At 50.7% G+C, this 13216-nt stretch overlaps 1 protein-coding gene and 1 long non-coding RNA gene across 3 annotated transcripts in view; both read right to left on the bottom strand.

The window, feature by feature from the left end:
• adcy8 (adenylate cyclase 8 (brain)) overlaps nt 1-12966 on the bottom strand; it is a 97196-nt gene extending 84230 nt beyond the window's left edge. The window contains exon 1 of one of the 2 annotated variants that reach the window (XM_008434781.3): nt 11041-12966. In XM_008434781.3, coding sequence (XP_008433003.1) covers nt 11041-11952 — 912 coding nt within the window. In that variant the 5' untranslated portion in view covers nt 11953-12966. The remainder of the gene's footprint in view (nt 1-11040) is intronic. The other variant, XM_008434782.3, reaches the window with a different exon arrangement.
• On the bottom strand, nt 7167-7972 carry LOC145548158 (uncharacterized). The gene is made up of 2 exons (XR_014084450.1): nt 7312-7972; nt 7167-7238 (listed from the first exon to the last, which is right to left on the bottom strand). It is a non-coding gene; the product is annotated as an uncharacterized LOC145548158 (long non-coding RNA).
• Nucleotides 12967-13216: the final 250 nt, after the last annotated feature.

Here is a 13216-nt window from a genome sequence, read left to right as displayed (position 1 = left end):
GTCCCACTGCAGCCACACCTGTCCCACTGCAGCCACACCTGTCCCACTGCAGCCACACCTGTCCCACTGCAGCCACACCTGTCCCACTGCAGCCACACCTGTCCCACTGCAGCCACACCTGTCCCACTGCAGCCACACCTGTCCCACTGCAGCCACACCTGTCCCACTACAGCCACACCTGTCCTACTGCAACCACACCTGTCCCACTACAGCCACACCTGTCCTACTTCAACCACACCTGTCCCACTACAGCCACACCTGTCCTACTTCAACCACACCTGTCCCACTGCAACCACACCTGTCCCACTGCAGCCACACCTGCAGCCAGAGGAAGTCGGTCTGGGTGAACAGGTAAACAGGTGAGAGTCTGCAGGTAAAGCCTCCTCCCCCCTGCAGGGCTTACAGCAGGTTAGTGGAGACACAAGCAAAGACGTATCTCAGCACAGCTGGATGCTAATTAATGCTCTCATCAGCCAGCCACAGATCATGACTTATGCAAAACATGCCTTTAATTATCCGATCAGCAGGTAACGTCTGTCAGCCATGACAAACTCAACCTGGAGACCAACTACATGTTTGCATTTAACATCCAGGTTAAACTTTATTCTTGTTCCACTTATTTCTCCTGCTCTGGTAAATTCAGACTCCCTGGAAACAAAATAATAATAATAATAATAATAATGATCATTTAGATTTTTTTCTGCACTCTTTGTAATTTTTTTCAACTTTGTTCAACTTTTTCTGACATATAAATTCCTAAAATGTCAAGAGATGCTGCAAAGTTTCCATCATAAATCTGCCCATCTTCCAGTGTTTTCCCTGTAAATGTTTAATGTCCAGGCAGAAAGAGGAAAAAGCTTCTCTGCTGCAGTGTTTGGTTTAGTTTGGTTTAGTTTTCAGACTCAGTCCCAACGCAGACATAGTCAAACCTTTTCTCTCCTTTAAGCCGTGATGAAGAGATAATTAGAGGTTTTTACTGTTAAATTTCTCCATTAAGGTACTGAAACCAGTAAGTGTCAGAGATTTGACTGTTTGTCGTGTGAGCAGTGCAGCTTCAGGCTGAGGGCCAGCATCGTGCAGCGTGAAGCTGCAGCGTGAAGCTGCAGCGCTCCCAGCTGCACTGAGCATGCTCAGTGAGTCTCACTGTGGGCGGCATCGTGAGGAACCCAGCAGAACTCTGTCAGGTATTCCTGGAGTTCCCCTGATGCCTCTGAGCTGCGTCAACACAGGAGCTGAAAATAAGTCCTGGCTGCAAACTGACACGTTTTTTTTTTCCTCCAGTTCTGCTGCGAATAAAAAGATTACGAATGAATTTATCATATGACTAAGATAAACTCGTCTGAGCTGATGTAAAACTTTATTTGCTTTAAATTCAGCAACAAGGCAAAACTACAAACATGAACGGTCTGTTAATGTTGGGGTCCACATTTACTGGCACCTTAAAATCCCACATTAAGAAGAAACCAGCGGCTCTCCTAACACTTTCTCTAAAATAAACATAATCAAAGCATTTTAAAGCTGAAAGCTGATCAGGGCGTCTGCAACACAGAACCCATAGTGCTGCCACAAGAACCTCACATTACATAAATGTTCCCAACTTTTTTGTCTTGTTTTTTAAACCAACTGAAAAATTAAATATGGCCGCCATTTGAATTTTGCTTTTGTTCATCAAAGAAAATTTATTTTTGCACTAATTTTGTCAATATTTATCCCAGATGAAGATTTTTGTTGTCAAATCATACAGAATTTCTCAAGATGGTCATCAATATCTGCCACGGGAAAAAAAAATGTTTGCACTAAAATTACCATGTTCTTCATCTTGCATTTCCTTTATCTGGTGGACATTTTTCAAAATGGCTGCCGTAGATAAGGAGAAAATAGGTTTGGACTAAAATCAATCGTAGCCAGTGGTGAGCGCAGAAAACCAGAACCTGTCATGTTGGCTTTAAGGTTGCGAACCCACATGCAAGAACACAATCAGACAGAGCGAGTCAGAAACAATGATGTTTATTGAAGAGTCAGGGAGCTGGTGGCGAAGCCGAATCGGCGGACCGGTTCTTCTACTGCCAACGGGAGAAAGCAGGGTTAGCGGGAACTCAGCGGAGTTTCTCCAGGAAATGACTGAGGTGAGCTTACTTTGGGTGGAGGTATATGGGGCGAAGCGGAGCGCGAGCCAAGAGTCCGTTGACGGGCGATAGTAGCTCTGATGTCGGGCACGGCCTGGAGCCTGATCCGTCCAGGCGGTCCTCCGGGAAGTTCGGGCGTGGGCCTCCTGGCCCGTAGCGTCCCGAAGGGGAAATCCCGGAGAGGGATCGACGAGGGGGGATAACGCACACACACACAGGGAGTGGCCTCTGACCGGGAACACCGGCAGGGTCGGGAAATCACACAGGAGGGAGGTGATCCACAGCGGGGAGACAGACTTACACGAACGCGGGGCAGCTGGTTTCCGGGAAACAACTAGGAGACGGCGGGAGAATCTGGCGAGGGAGACAACAAGGGTTAGACGAGAGTAATCACAGAAGGCCTCTTTCTGGAACGCTGGTTACCGTAGTAGGCAAACACTCAGGCGGTGAGACGGAGTGTAGCTGTTGCTTATATCGCCGGTCCACGCCCTCTTAACCAGCTGCAGGTGTGTGTCCGGGTTGAACCAGGACACTTCTCAGGGGTGGAGCATGGGTGACATCTGCTGGATGTCTTGAGAAGTGGTGGTTCCAGGGACAGGTGGAAATAAAACTAACTAAAGGAAAACAAACTAAGAAACTAGGACGAGGGGAGGACAAACAGACCCTGACAGTACCCCCCCCTCAACGGACGCCACCTGGCGGCCGAACAGAGGACGGGGTCTGGGAGTCCCTAAAGTCTCTAATAAGGGAGGGGTCTAAAATGAATGATCCAGGAACCCAGGAACGTTCCTCAGGGCCATAACCCTCCCAGTCGACAAGGAACTGGTGACCCCGACCTCGTCGCCGAGTGGCGACAATCCGGCGGACGGAGAAGGCCGGATGGCCATCGATGACCCGGGCGGGTGGAGGGGGTTCGGCCGGAGGGCAAAGTTCACTGGAGAGCACTGGCTTAATTTGGGACACGTGGAAGGTTGGGTGGACACGCAGAGACGGGGGAAGGTGGAGGCGTACAGCTGAGGGGCTAATGACTGCCAGCACTTCAAAGGGGCCAATGAACCTTGGAGACAATTTTCTAGACATAGATTTGAGGGGAATGTTGTGTGTGGACAACCATACCTTTTGTCCCACTGTATAAGCAGGAGCAGGGGTTCTACGACGGTCAGCCAGGCGTTTATTGGTAGCGGAGGTGTTGTTGAGGGCAGTGATGGTGTCCTTCCAAATCTTATGGCTTCGTCGGATGTGGTGTTGTACAGACGTGATCGAGAGGTCCTCCTCGTCGGAGGGAGGAGTGGTGGTTGGTAACCCAGGACCACTTCAAACGGAGAGAGACCTGTGGCTGCAGAAATGTGGCTGTTATGTGCATACTCGACCCATGGGAGGTATTGGGCCCAATCGTCGGGGTTCGTGGAGGTCAGGCATCGCAGAGTCGTCTCTAGCTCTTGGTTCATACGTTCTGTCTGGCCATTGGTTTGTGGATGGTAGCCAGAAGTGAGGGATACCTTAGCCCCCAGAGCCGAGCAGAACTGACGCCAGACCTGTGATATGAACTGGGGGCCGCGATCCGAGAGGATTTCCTGCGGGATGCCATGTAGCTTAAAGACATGTTTAATTAATAACAGGGCAGTCTGGGCAGCCGTGGGCAGCTTACGTAGGGGAACAAGGTGACATGCCTTGGAGAAACGGTCGACGATGGTGAGGATGGTGGTCATACCTTTACTGGTTGGGAGTCCGGTAACGAAATCTATGGCCACGTGGGACCAAGGGCGCTTAGGTATGGGTAGTGGTTGTAGGAGTTCTGCGGGGGGTTGATTGGAGGACTTGTTCCGGGCACAGATTGGGCAGGCTGAAACAAACTCCTTGACATCCTTGTGTACGGAAGCCCACCAAAACCGTCTGTTTATTAGCCCAATCGTGCGGCTAACGCCGGGGTGACCTGAGAACTTAGAATTGTGTATCCACTGGAGAAAACGGGATCGGACAGAGGATGGAACATACACCTTACCCGGTGGGCAGGACTCTGGGGCTGGTTCTGTTTGCTGAGCTTGATGGACGATGTCTTCGATCTCCCAGGTGACCATTCCCACGGTGCAACTGGGAGGCAGGATGGGAGCTGGGACCACCTCAGCGTCATCTGGGGAATAAACTCGAGATAGGGCATCGGGTTTAACATTCCTTGAACCTGGGCGAAATGTGATAGACAGGTTAAATCGAGAAAAGAACAGAGACCAACGAGACTGGCGGGGATTGGATTTCTTGGCTGCTTGCAAGTATGTCAGGTTCTTGTGATCGGTCCAGACCAGTACGGGGTGTTCGGCACCCTCCAGCCAGTGGCGCCACTCCTCCAAGGCGAGTTTAATCGCGAGGAGCTCTCTGTCGCCCACGTCATAATTCCTCTCAGCTGGCGAGAGTCTACGGGAAAAGAAGGCGCATGGATGGAGCTTATGGTCGTGGGTAGACATCTGGGAAAGAACCGCGCCGACCCCGGTGTCGGAGGCGTCAACTTCCAGAATGAATTGCTTCTTGGGGTCAGGCTGGACCAGAATGGGAGCGCGTGCAAACCGGGACTTGAGCTCCTCGAAGGCAGCTTCTGCTTGAGGGGTCCAGACGTATTCTCTCTTGCTGGAAGTGAGAGCGGTGAGGGGTGAAGCAGTCTGACTGTAATTGCGTATGAACCTCCTGTAGAAGTTTGCAAACCCCAAAAAGCGCTGTAGTTGTTTGCGGTTTTCGGGTTTAGGCCAGTCGAGTACTGCCTTGATCTTGTCCTCGGATGCTCTAACCTGTCCCCTTTCGAGGATGTACCCTAGGAAGGTTACTGAAGGGCGGTGAAACTCACACTTTTCCGCTTTTACATACAGCTTATTCTCCAGAAGGCGTTGGAGAACCAGACGGACATGTTGTTTGTGCTCCGCGAGGGATTTGGAATATATCAGGATATCATCCAGGTAGATGAACACAAAGACATTGATGAGATCCCTCAGGACGTCGTTCACCAGGGCCTGGAAGAAAGCAGGTGCGTTAGACAACCCAAACGGCATGACCAAATATTCATAGTGGCCCATGGGGGTTTTAAACGCCGTCTTCCACTCATCACCCTCCCTTATGCGAAGGAGGTGGTAAGCGTTCCTGAGATCTAGTTTTGTGAATATGGTTGCCTCTTGGACGGGCTCAAAGGCTGAGGATAATAATGGCAACGGGTACTTATTCTTGATGGTGATCTGGTTGAGTCCACGGTAGTCAATACAGGGCCGGAGAGAGCCATCTTTTTTTCCCACGAAGAAGAACCCTGCTCCGAGGGGAGAGGACGAGGTGCGGATAATCCCTGCGGCTAGAGACTTGTTTATGTACTCCTCCATGGTTTGCCTTTCTGCTCTAGAAATGTTGTATAGCTTACTGTTGGGTAATGGGGCGCCAGGCAGTAGATCGATGGCACAGTCATACGGTCTGTGGGGTGGCAGAGACAGGGCTTTGTCCTTACTGAAAACAGGAGCTAGATCATGGTACTCACGGGGAATGGAGGAGACGTCGGATGGGTCGATCACAGCTGGCTCTGTAGGCGTAGTGACGACTGGAAAGGCGGAATGAAGGCAGGTACTGTGACACTTAGTGGACCACGACTCAATCTTGGTCTCGGCCCAGTCTATGTGCGGGTTGTGCTTGTATAACCAGTCGAAACCAAGGATGATGGAGGCACTAGCGGCAGGAAACACAAGGAAAGTAATCTCCTCTGTGTGATTACCTGAAGTGAGTAGACGCACTGACTTGGTTTGATGGGTGATCTGTGGCAGGTTCCCTCCGTCGAGGGCTGATACCCGGAGAGGAACTGGAAGCGGCTCGATTTCAATAGACAGTTGCTCGACGATGTCTGAATTAATGAGGTTCTGTTCACACCCTGAGTCAATGAGGGCTGATAAAGAATATGGTTCGTTAATGATTATGGAGACAGGGATGATGAAGCGAGATCTTACTGTTTTAGTCTCCGGCAGTCTCCCCGTCCTTACTGCCGGACCTGCGGGTTTAAACGTACTGGACAGTTAGCGATGACATGATTGGGTTCACCACAGTAAAGGCAAAGCCGGGATCGCATCCTCCTCTGCCGCTCCTCTGGGGTTAGCTTAGCGTGTCCCAGTTGCATGGGTTCTGGTCCTGTAGATGAGGGAAAGGTGGGTGGAGGTTGGACAGTCGACTGGTTACTGACCTGTGCGGAGCGCGGAAGGGCGGTGCGGCGGGATCGCTCACTCATCCTTGACCGAATCCGGTTGTCTAGTCTTATGGCCAAGTTAATAAATTCATCCAGAGACTCTGGTTCATCTAGAGTAGCCAGTTGGTCCTTTATCTGCTCATTTAATCCATGAAAGAATGCGCTTTTAAGCGCAGCAGGGTTCCAGCCTGAAGCAGCGGCCAAGATTCTAAAATCGATGGCAAAGTCTGACACAGTCTTCTGGCCTTGCTTCAATCCGTGTAGTTCACGGGAGGCTGAAGTCTTTTCAGCCTCTTGACAAAACACCTGCTGTAACTCCTTCAAAAACTCGGGGAAGGTACACCCATAGTCAGAGGCTGAAGAAAACCGGGCTTCGGCCCACTCTAGGGCTCGACCCGTCAACAGGGATAACACGTAGGAAATCTTAGCACTGTCATGCAAAAAACTCTGCGGTGAATGATTAAAGATGATATTGCATTGGAGAATAAACCCCTTGACCTTCCTGACGTCACCTGAAAATTTCTCTGGCGCTGAGGGTCGGACGTCCGAAAACATGGAGCGGGATGGTGGATCCGGAGCCTCAGTCGGGGAAGGTTGAGAGCTGGGAGCCTGCTGAACTGAATTCCGTAGGAAAGTGGTTAATTCTGTTAGTTTATCGTTAGTCTCGGCTTGACGACTAGCTAACTCCCGTAATGCGGAGTCATGTGACTGGACTAGCGCGTGTTGTTCGGACAGCGCTCGTCTGATTGCGTCTGCTGAGGTTACGAACTGGCCTGAGTGTTCTGTCATGTTGGCTTTAAGGTTGCGAACCCACATGCAAGAACACAATCAGACAGAGCGAGTCAGAAACAATGATGTTTATTGAAGAGTCAGGGAGCTGGTGGCGAAGCCGAATCGGCGGACCGGTTCTTCTACTGCCAACGGGAGAAAGCAGGGTTAGCGGGAACTCAGCGGAGTTTCTCCAGGAAATGACTGAGGTGAGCTTACTTTGGGTGGAGGTATATGGGGCGAAGCGGAGCGCGAGCCAAGAGTCCGTTGACGGGCGATAGTAGCTCTGATGTCGGGCACGGCCTGGAGCCTGATCCGTCCAGGCGGTCCTCCGGGAAGTTCGGGCGTGGGCCTCCTGGCCCGTAGCGTCCCGAAGGGGAAATCCCGGAGAGGGATCGACGAGGGGGGATAACGCACACACACACAGGGAGTGGCCTCTGACCGGGAACACCGGCAGGGTCGGGAAATCACACAGGAGGGAGGTGATCCACAGCGGGGAGACAGACTTACACGAACGCGGGGCAGCTGGTTTCCGGGAAACAACTAGGAGACGGCGGGAGAATCTGGCGAGGGAGACAACAAGGGTTAGACGAGAGTAATCACAGAAGGCCTCTTTCTGGAACGCTGGTTACCGTAGTAGGCAAACACTCAGGCGGTGAGACGGAGTGTAGCTGTTGCTTATATCGCCGGTCCACGCCCTCTTAACCAGCTGCAGGTGTGTGTCCGGGTTGAACCAGGACACTTCTCAGGGGTGGAGCATGGGTGACATCTGCTGGATGTCTTGAGAAGTGGTGGTTCCAGGGACAGGTGGAAATAAAACTAACTAAAGGAAAACAAACTAAGAAACTAGGACGAGGGGAGGACAAACAGACCCTGACAGAACCTTAGTTCACCAATTCACTGAACAAGAATCTTAGCGATAAATTAGCAGAAGCTAACGCCAAACCGCTAAACATATAAAAACATTACAGAAGTTACTGCTAAACCACTAAACAGATATAAAAAACCTAGCAGAAGCTAACGCTAACATTAAGATGTCAGTCTGTCTCACTGGTGTGAAACTCGCAAACAGAAAAGTCTTGTTTTTGATTTTCCACATATTGTTACTTTAACGTTTTATAAATATTATGACCAAAGTTGAAAATGTGACAAAGTCATTAAAATGGGAAACGTTTTATTACAATAATTGGTTTAAAAGTCTCAAAAATCCCAAAATTCAGTTGGTATAGGGAGATATGAAAACATGACCTGATGGCTGAGGATACATATTTTTATGTCTTTATACACATTTGAAAGATTTTTACTGTAATAATTTGCACTATTAGTCCAAAGGAAACATCCAGGTCTGACTGAAATCTCCTGAACTTTGTGGGATGATGATCTACGGTCCAGTGAATCCAAACGGTGCGATCCTTCCTTATTCTTTGTTTTCTGCTGAATTGCACATTAAACATGTTGCAGCTCAGGTAGAAAGTTTGGTCTCTGCTTTATAAAACGAACAGCTGACCCTCCTACCAGGGCCTGTTAGCCTTTAAGACCCTCTCTGCAGCATCCCGGCATTGATTTTGGTATTCTCAGCATCGTGGGTCATGTTTCGAGCTGCTTTTGTCTCCGTTTATACTGACGTCTGATCCATCAGGGCTCCAGATTAAATTTAGACCCATTTTGCGACCGCTCCTGGAGAGAGCGCGGCTAATCTCATGAGAGAGAGAGAGAACATTCGGGTCCACGCAGACTGATTTGTTGCAGATTCCTCTCGACAATAAGAGGAAGAATCAGCTGGTGTTATCAAGCTGCAAAAGGCAAAAACCAATTCCACAGCAGACATAACTCCAGCTGAGATATTAGAGGCAGAATGAATGCTGCTGTTATCAGCGTGTCCTACTGGGGAAGGGGAAGCTGAGGCTTGGACCAGCTAACAGCTTCTCTAAGAATACTATCCGCTAATTGATCTGCAGAAAATGCCGAACTTACAAAAAATGCAAGCTGAGTCTGTGAGTCAAAAGGTGTTAAAAAAGAGCAAAGTTTCTAAAGATGAACAATCAGTGTGGCTGATTGAATCACAGCCGCGCTGTCTGGCACCTCTAGCAGATTTCTCCAGTGAGATTTTCACCTTTAAGAGGGAAAATGTGGAGGCAGAGAATCCAAACCCAGCTGAGCCTCTGCTGCTGCAACAACCACTGAGCAATCATGACAATCTTTATTCTTTAGCTTCATTTCAGGACGTCTGTGTTGATGGTTTCTCTGCCAAAACAATCCCACAGCCTGCTTGATGGATGCACAGAAGAGTTCATTTTATACAAATTCAGAAAATTCCAGCTCTAACAACTAACAGGAGACGCAAACTAGCTTTTAGCATTTCATATTTTTAGGAGAATAATTTATAAAACACTTTTCAGAACCATTTCCAATCGCCACTGCGGTCCAGTCAAAGTCCAGTGACTTCCAGAAATATTCACATCTCTTAAACTTTTCCACCTTTTGTCAAGTTACAACAACAAACCTCAAAGTGTTTGTGGGGATTTTAAGACAGACCAACGCAGCGCGGCGCTTAATTTACCGTCAGAGAGATTTCTGTCTGCATTTCGGCTCAATTCAACTTTAAATCAAGTAATTTGCAGGTTCTGTAATTAATTAATCGTAATTATTTGCATTTTAACTAAAAATCATAAATTTCCAAAATGAGAAACACTTTGCTGCTAATTTATTAAATAAGTAAACATGAACGCAACAACGTTCTTTAAAGTTTTTATTCTTATTTAGATGATTAAACCGTCAGATTGGAACAAAGTGTTTTTCTTTCCAGAGTTTCTGATCATTCCTGGAGCTTCTGTACAAATATGGACGCTGATGTTAGCGTTAGCTGCTACATGTTTAGCACTGAGATGCTATTTTGGGCTAGCATAGCTTCCCTGCTAGGCTAACTCCTTCTAGCACAACTTTGCACACAACAATACTCTTTTCCAGCATCCAATCAGATCATTTTATGGTTTTTAACAGTTAAAATCTGTTTAATTAACTAATCAAAATATGCAGCAAACATGTGCAAAATGAAACCATTTCACTGCAAAACACTGTGGGAAGAAAAACAGGGTGGTGGCAGCAGGATGCTGCACCACGTTATCCAGCAGGATAACGATCTGAAACATTCATCCAGAATGAGATCAAGGCTTACTGTGTCAGAATGGCCTAGTCAAAGTTCAGACTTTAGTTCAGTTGAGAATCTGTGGTGAAATGAAAGTTCACAGACATTCTGCGTTCCAGGAGGCTGGTAGAGACGTACTAATGAATGCATCAAAGATTGAAACATTTCAGAGATTTCCCTTCGTGACTCACACCTCCGGGGATTTATCAGCTTAAAAACTAAACAAAAAGGAGAAGAAACGCCTCTGTAAAAGACCGGAGCAGAAAAACTGAAAAACCGGGCGGTTCTGAGGGAAGACAAACCCACTCAGCTTCTGTAAAGCAGCAAATGTTTGTCTGCGTGAGTAAACAGATTTTATCATAAGACAACAAGCTGCAGCTCCGGGTCTGACGCTCCAACCTTCAGCTGCAGCTTGATGCAAATCAAGATTCATTCATTTGCTAATGTGGATCAGTACATTCTGATCCGATCCCATTTCCAGTGAATACCGTCCAATAAAAGGTTTTTAAATTAGATTTAAGCTAATGATGCTGCGAACTGAGCAGCTGAGAGGAAACATGGTGCTGGCCGGTAGGGGGAGCTACTCCTCTGACACCGGGGGTGGGGGGGACAGTTCCCGGTGCTGAAAGCTCAGCAGCCGGAAAAACTGCAGACAGACAAACTGCCACATGTGATTAGGAAAAAACAGACCGCAGATTCCCGCTCCGCTCCACGGCCAAATTCAGGAAAATCACGAATGGGAATCAAAGTTTCTGAACCTGAAGCAGCAGCGAATGAAGGGGAGGTGACAGGTGAGGACTCACCTGGTTGGTGAAGAAGCGCGCGCTCTCCGAGATGAGCAGCTGGACCAGGATGTGCAGCCCGGAGGTGAAGAGGCCGGCCAGGATGGCCCAGGTGAGCGGCAGCGGCAGCATGCTGTAGGTGGCGAACAGCGTGAACAGGACGTAGCCCACGCCGTCCCCCAGCAGCCCGTAGCCCAGACCGGCCGCCAGGATCTGCGTGGCCATGGCCACCCAGGTGACCACGCCGCTGTACTGCAGGTAGCTGTGCGAGGTGGTGTCCTTCCGCACCACCACTAAGGCACAAATGACCACCTCTATGCCGGTGAAGAAGCCCAGCAGCGTGCCCTTGATGGGGTCCATGGGGGTGGAGGCCAGGGTGAGGTGCAGCACCAGCAGGGTGAGCTTGGTCACCACGTCCAGGATGTTCATCACCACCACGGACTTCCGCCGCTGGCCCAGGAAGTAGCGCTGGTAGAGCCGCTCCAGGTCGCGCGACTTGAAGGCGTTCCGCAGCGTGGGGAAAATCACGCCCCGGTACGTGTAGCCCCAGTTCAGGAAGAAGTCCGAGTTACTGGGCGCGCAGTCGATCTGCAGGAAGCCCAGGTCGCTGCTCGCGCGCTCGGGGAACACTTTGGTCCCGCCGTTGTTGTGCCGGTCCCCCACCGAGGTCCGGCCCGCGGACTGCTTCCGCGCGTCCTGGATCGGGTCGAAGGGGTCGTCTTTGGCCCCCCCGCCGCCGCCGCCGCCGCCCTGCTCGTGGATGAAGCGCTGCTCGGTGATGTGCCGCACCGCGTTCTGCCACAGCAGCCGCTTGGGCCGCGCGCTGCCGCCGCCGCCGCTGCCGCTGCTGCTGTTGCCGCTGCTGCTCGGCGTCTTGTTGATGGTGTACAGCTCCTCGCTCGCGCTGGAGCAGCGCACCTCCGACAGCTCCATCACCGCCTCTCAGCTCCGATCGTCTGTCTCAGTGTCTCCTCTCCTCCTGCTCCTCCGGACTCTCAGTCGGATCAGCGGTTCTGGGGACACGACGTCTTCTCGTGCGCATCGAACCGAGGGCGCGTGCTTTTCTTTCGGGTTGGGGTGGGAACGGCGCGGGGCACAGCGCGGCTGGAGGTCATTGTCAAGACAGCGGATCCCTTACAGAACCTTTCGAACCGATCTCGCCTCTGCCGGACAAGCCATCACGATCCCCGCGTGGGAAAATCACCGCGTGGCGCGTCCGAGCAGCGACCGCAGCTCGAGCCACTGTGACCGGACCGCGGGCACCATCAGGGGGTCGCGGCGCCACGCAGAGCCGGGACCGTGGAACAGAAAGAGACTCTGATTGGAAGCGGGTCGGAGGATCCGGGTCCAACCGAACCGGAACCAGAACCAGAGCGGGATTAACACGCTGCAGGAATTCCCAGTTTTCCTTTAAAGATTCCCAAAAGAATCACCAGGCGCGGAGAAAAAAAGAAAAGCAGAACAAGAACTCCATAAAATCCGATTCATGAATCCAGAGGAAATTCAGAACCTGAAACTTGTTGCTGCGCGCGAGCCTCCACCTTCAGGATCAAAGCTCCGTCCCGCGCGCTGGTAGCACCTGTCTGACAGCGCGAGGCGAGCAGCCACGCTCCAACCAGTAGATAAATAACGCGTCCGATGCGTCCCAGTGCAGCGCGAGCCGAGGCTGATCTTCCTCCTCCTCCTCTTCCTCCGGTCTCCCCTCCGCGGTTCCTCCTCCGCGGTGTTTCAGAGCCGCGGCGGCCGCGTGCAGAGGCGCAGAGAGCGGCGGCTGGTCAGCTCCGCTCGGGTTTGACGTCACCCTCCGTGTGTCTGCGCTCCCTCTCTCCTCCCGCCTAACCCACGGTGTCATCCCACGCGCCTCAGCTCATCCTTTTGTCTGCTAACTCTCTCCGCTCCGCTCCGCGCGCCTCCTTCTTCCTCTCCGCCGCTTCGCGCCTCCTTCCGTAACTGGGTCACTTTTGGATCAGGCAGCCAGCCCACATTCTGGATCCGTTCCCACGGATTTCCTCGGGATTTTAGCTGAAATGCTGCAAACTTGACTCTACTTACGGAAACCTGGCACAACATTATGACCACTAATGGGGATCTTCTGTTTCTCCTGATGCGATGCTACAGTTTGAACATAACAGACAGATTTAGGGTCTGGACTTTGACTAAGCCATTCGAACACACATACATTTGGAATAATATGATG

The sequence above is a fragment of the Poecilia reticulata genome, chromosome 17, assembly GCF_904066995.2.
Source record: "Poecilia reticulata chromosome 17, P_reticulata-male-v2, whole genome shotgun sequence".
Lineage (NCBI taxonomy): Eukaryota > Metazoa > Chordata > Actinopteri > Cyprinodontiformes > Poeciliidae > Poecilia > Poecilia reticulata.
Note: the sequence above shows the minus strand (reverse complement) of the source record. Positions and strands in the feature narration are given on the sequence as shown.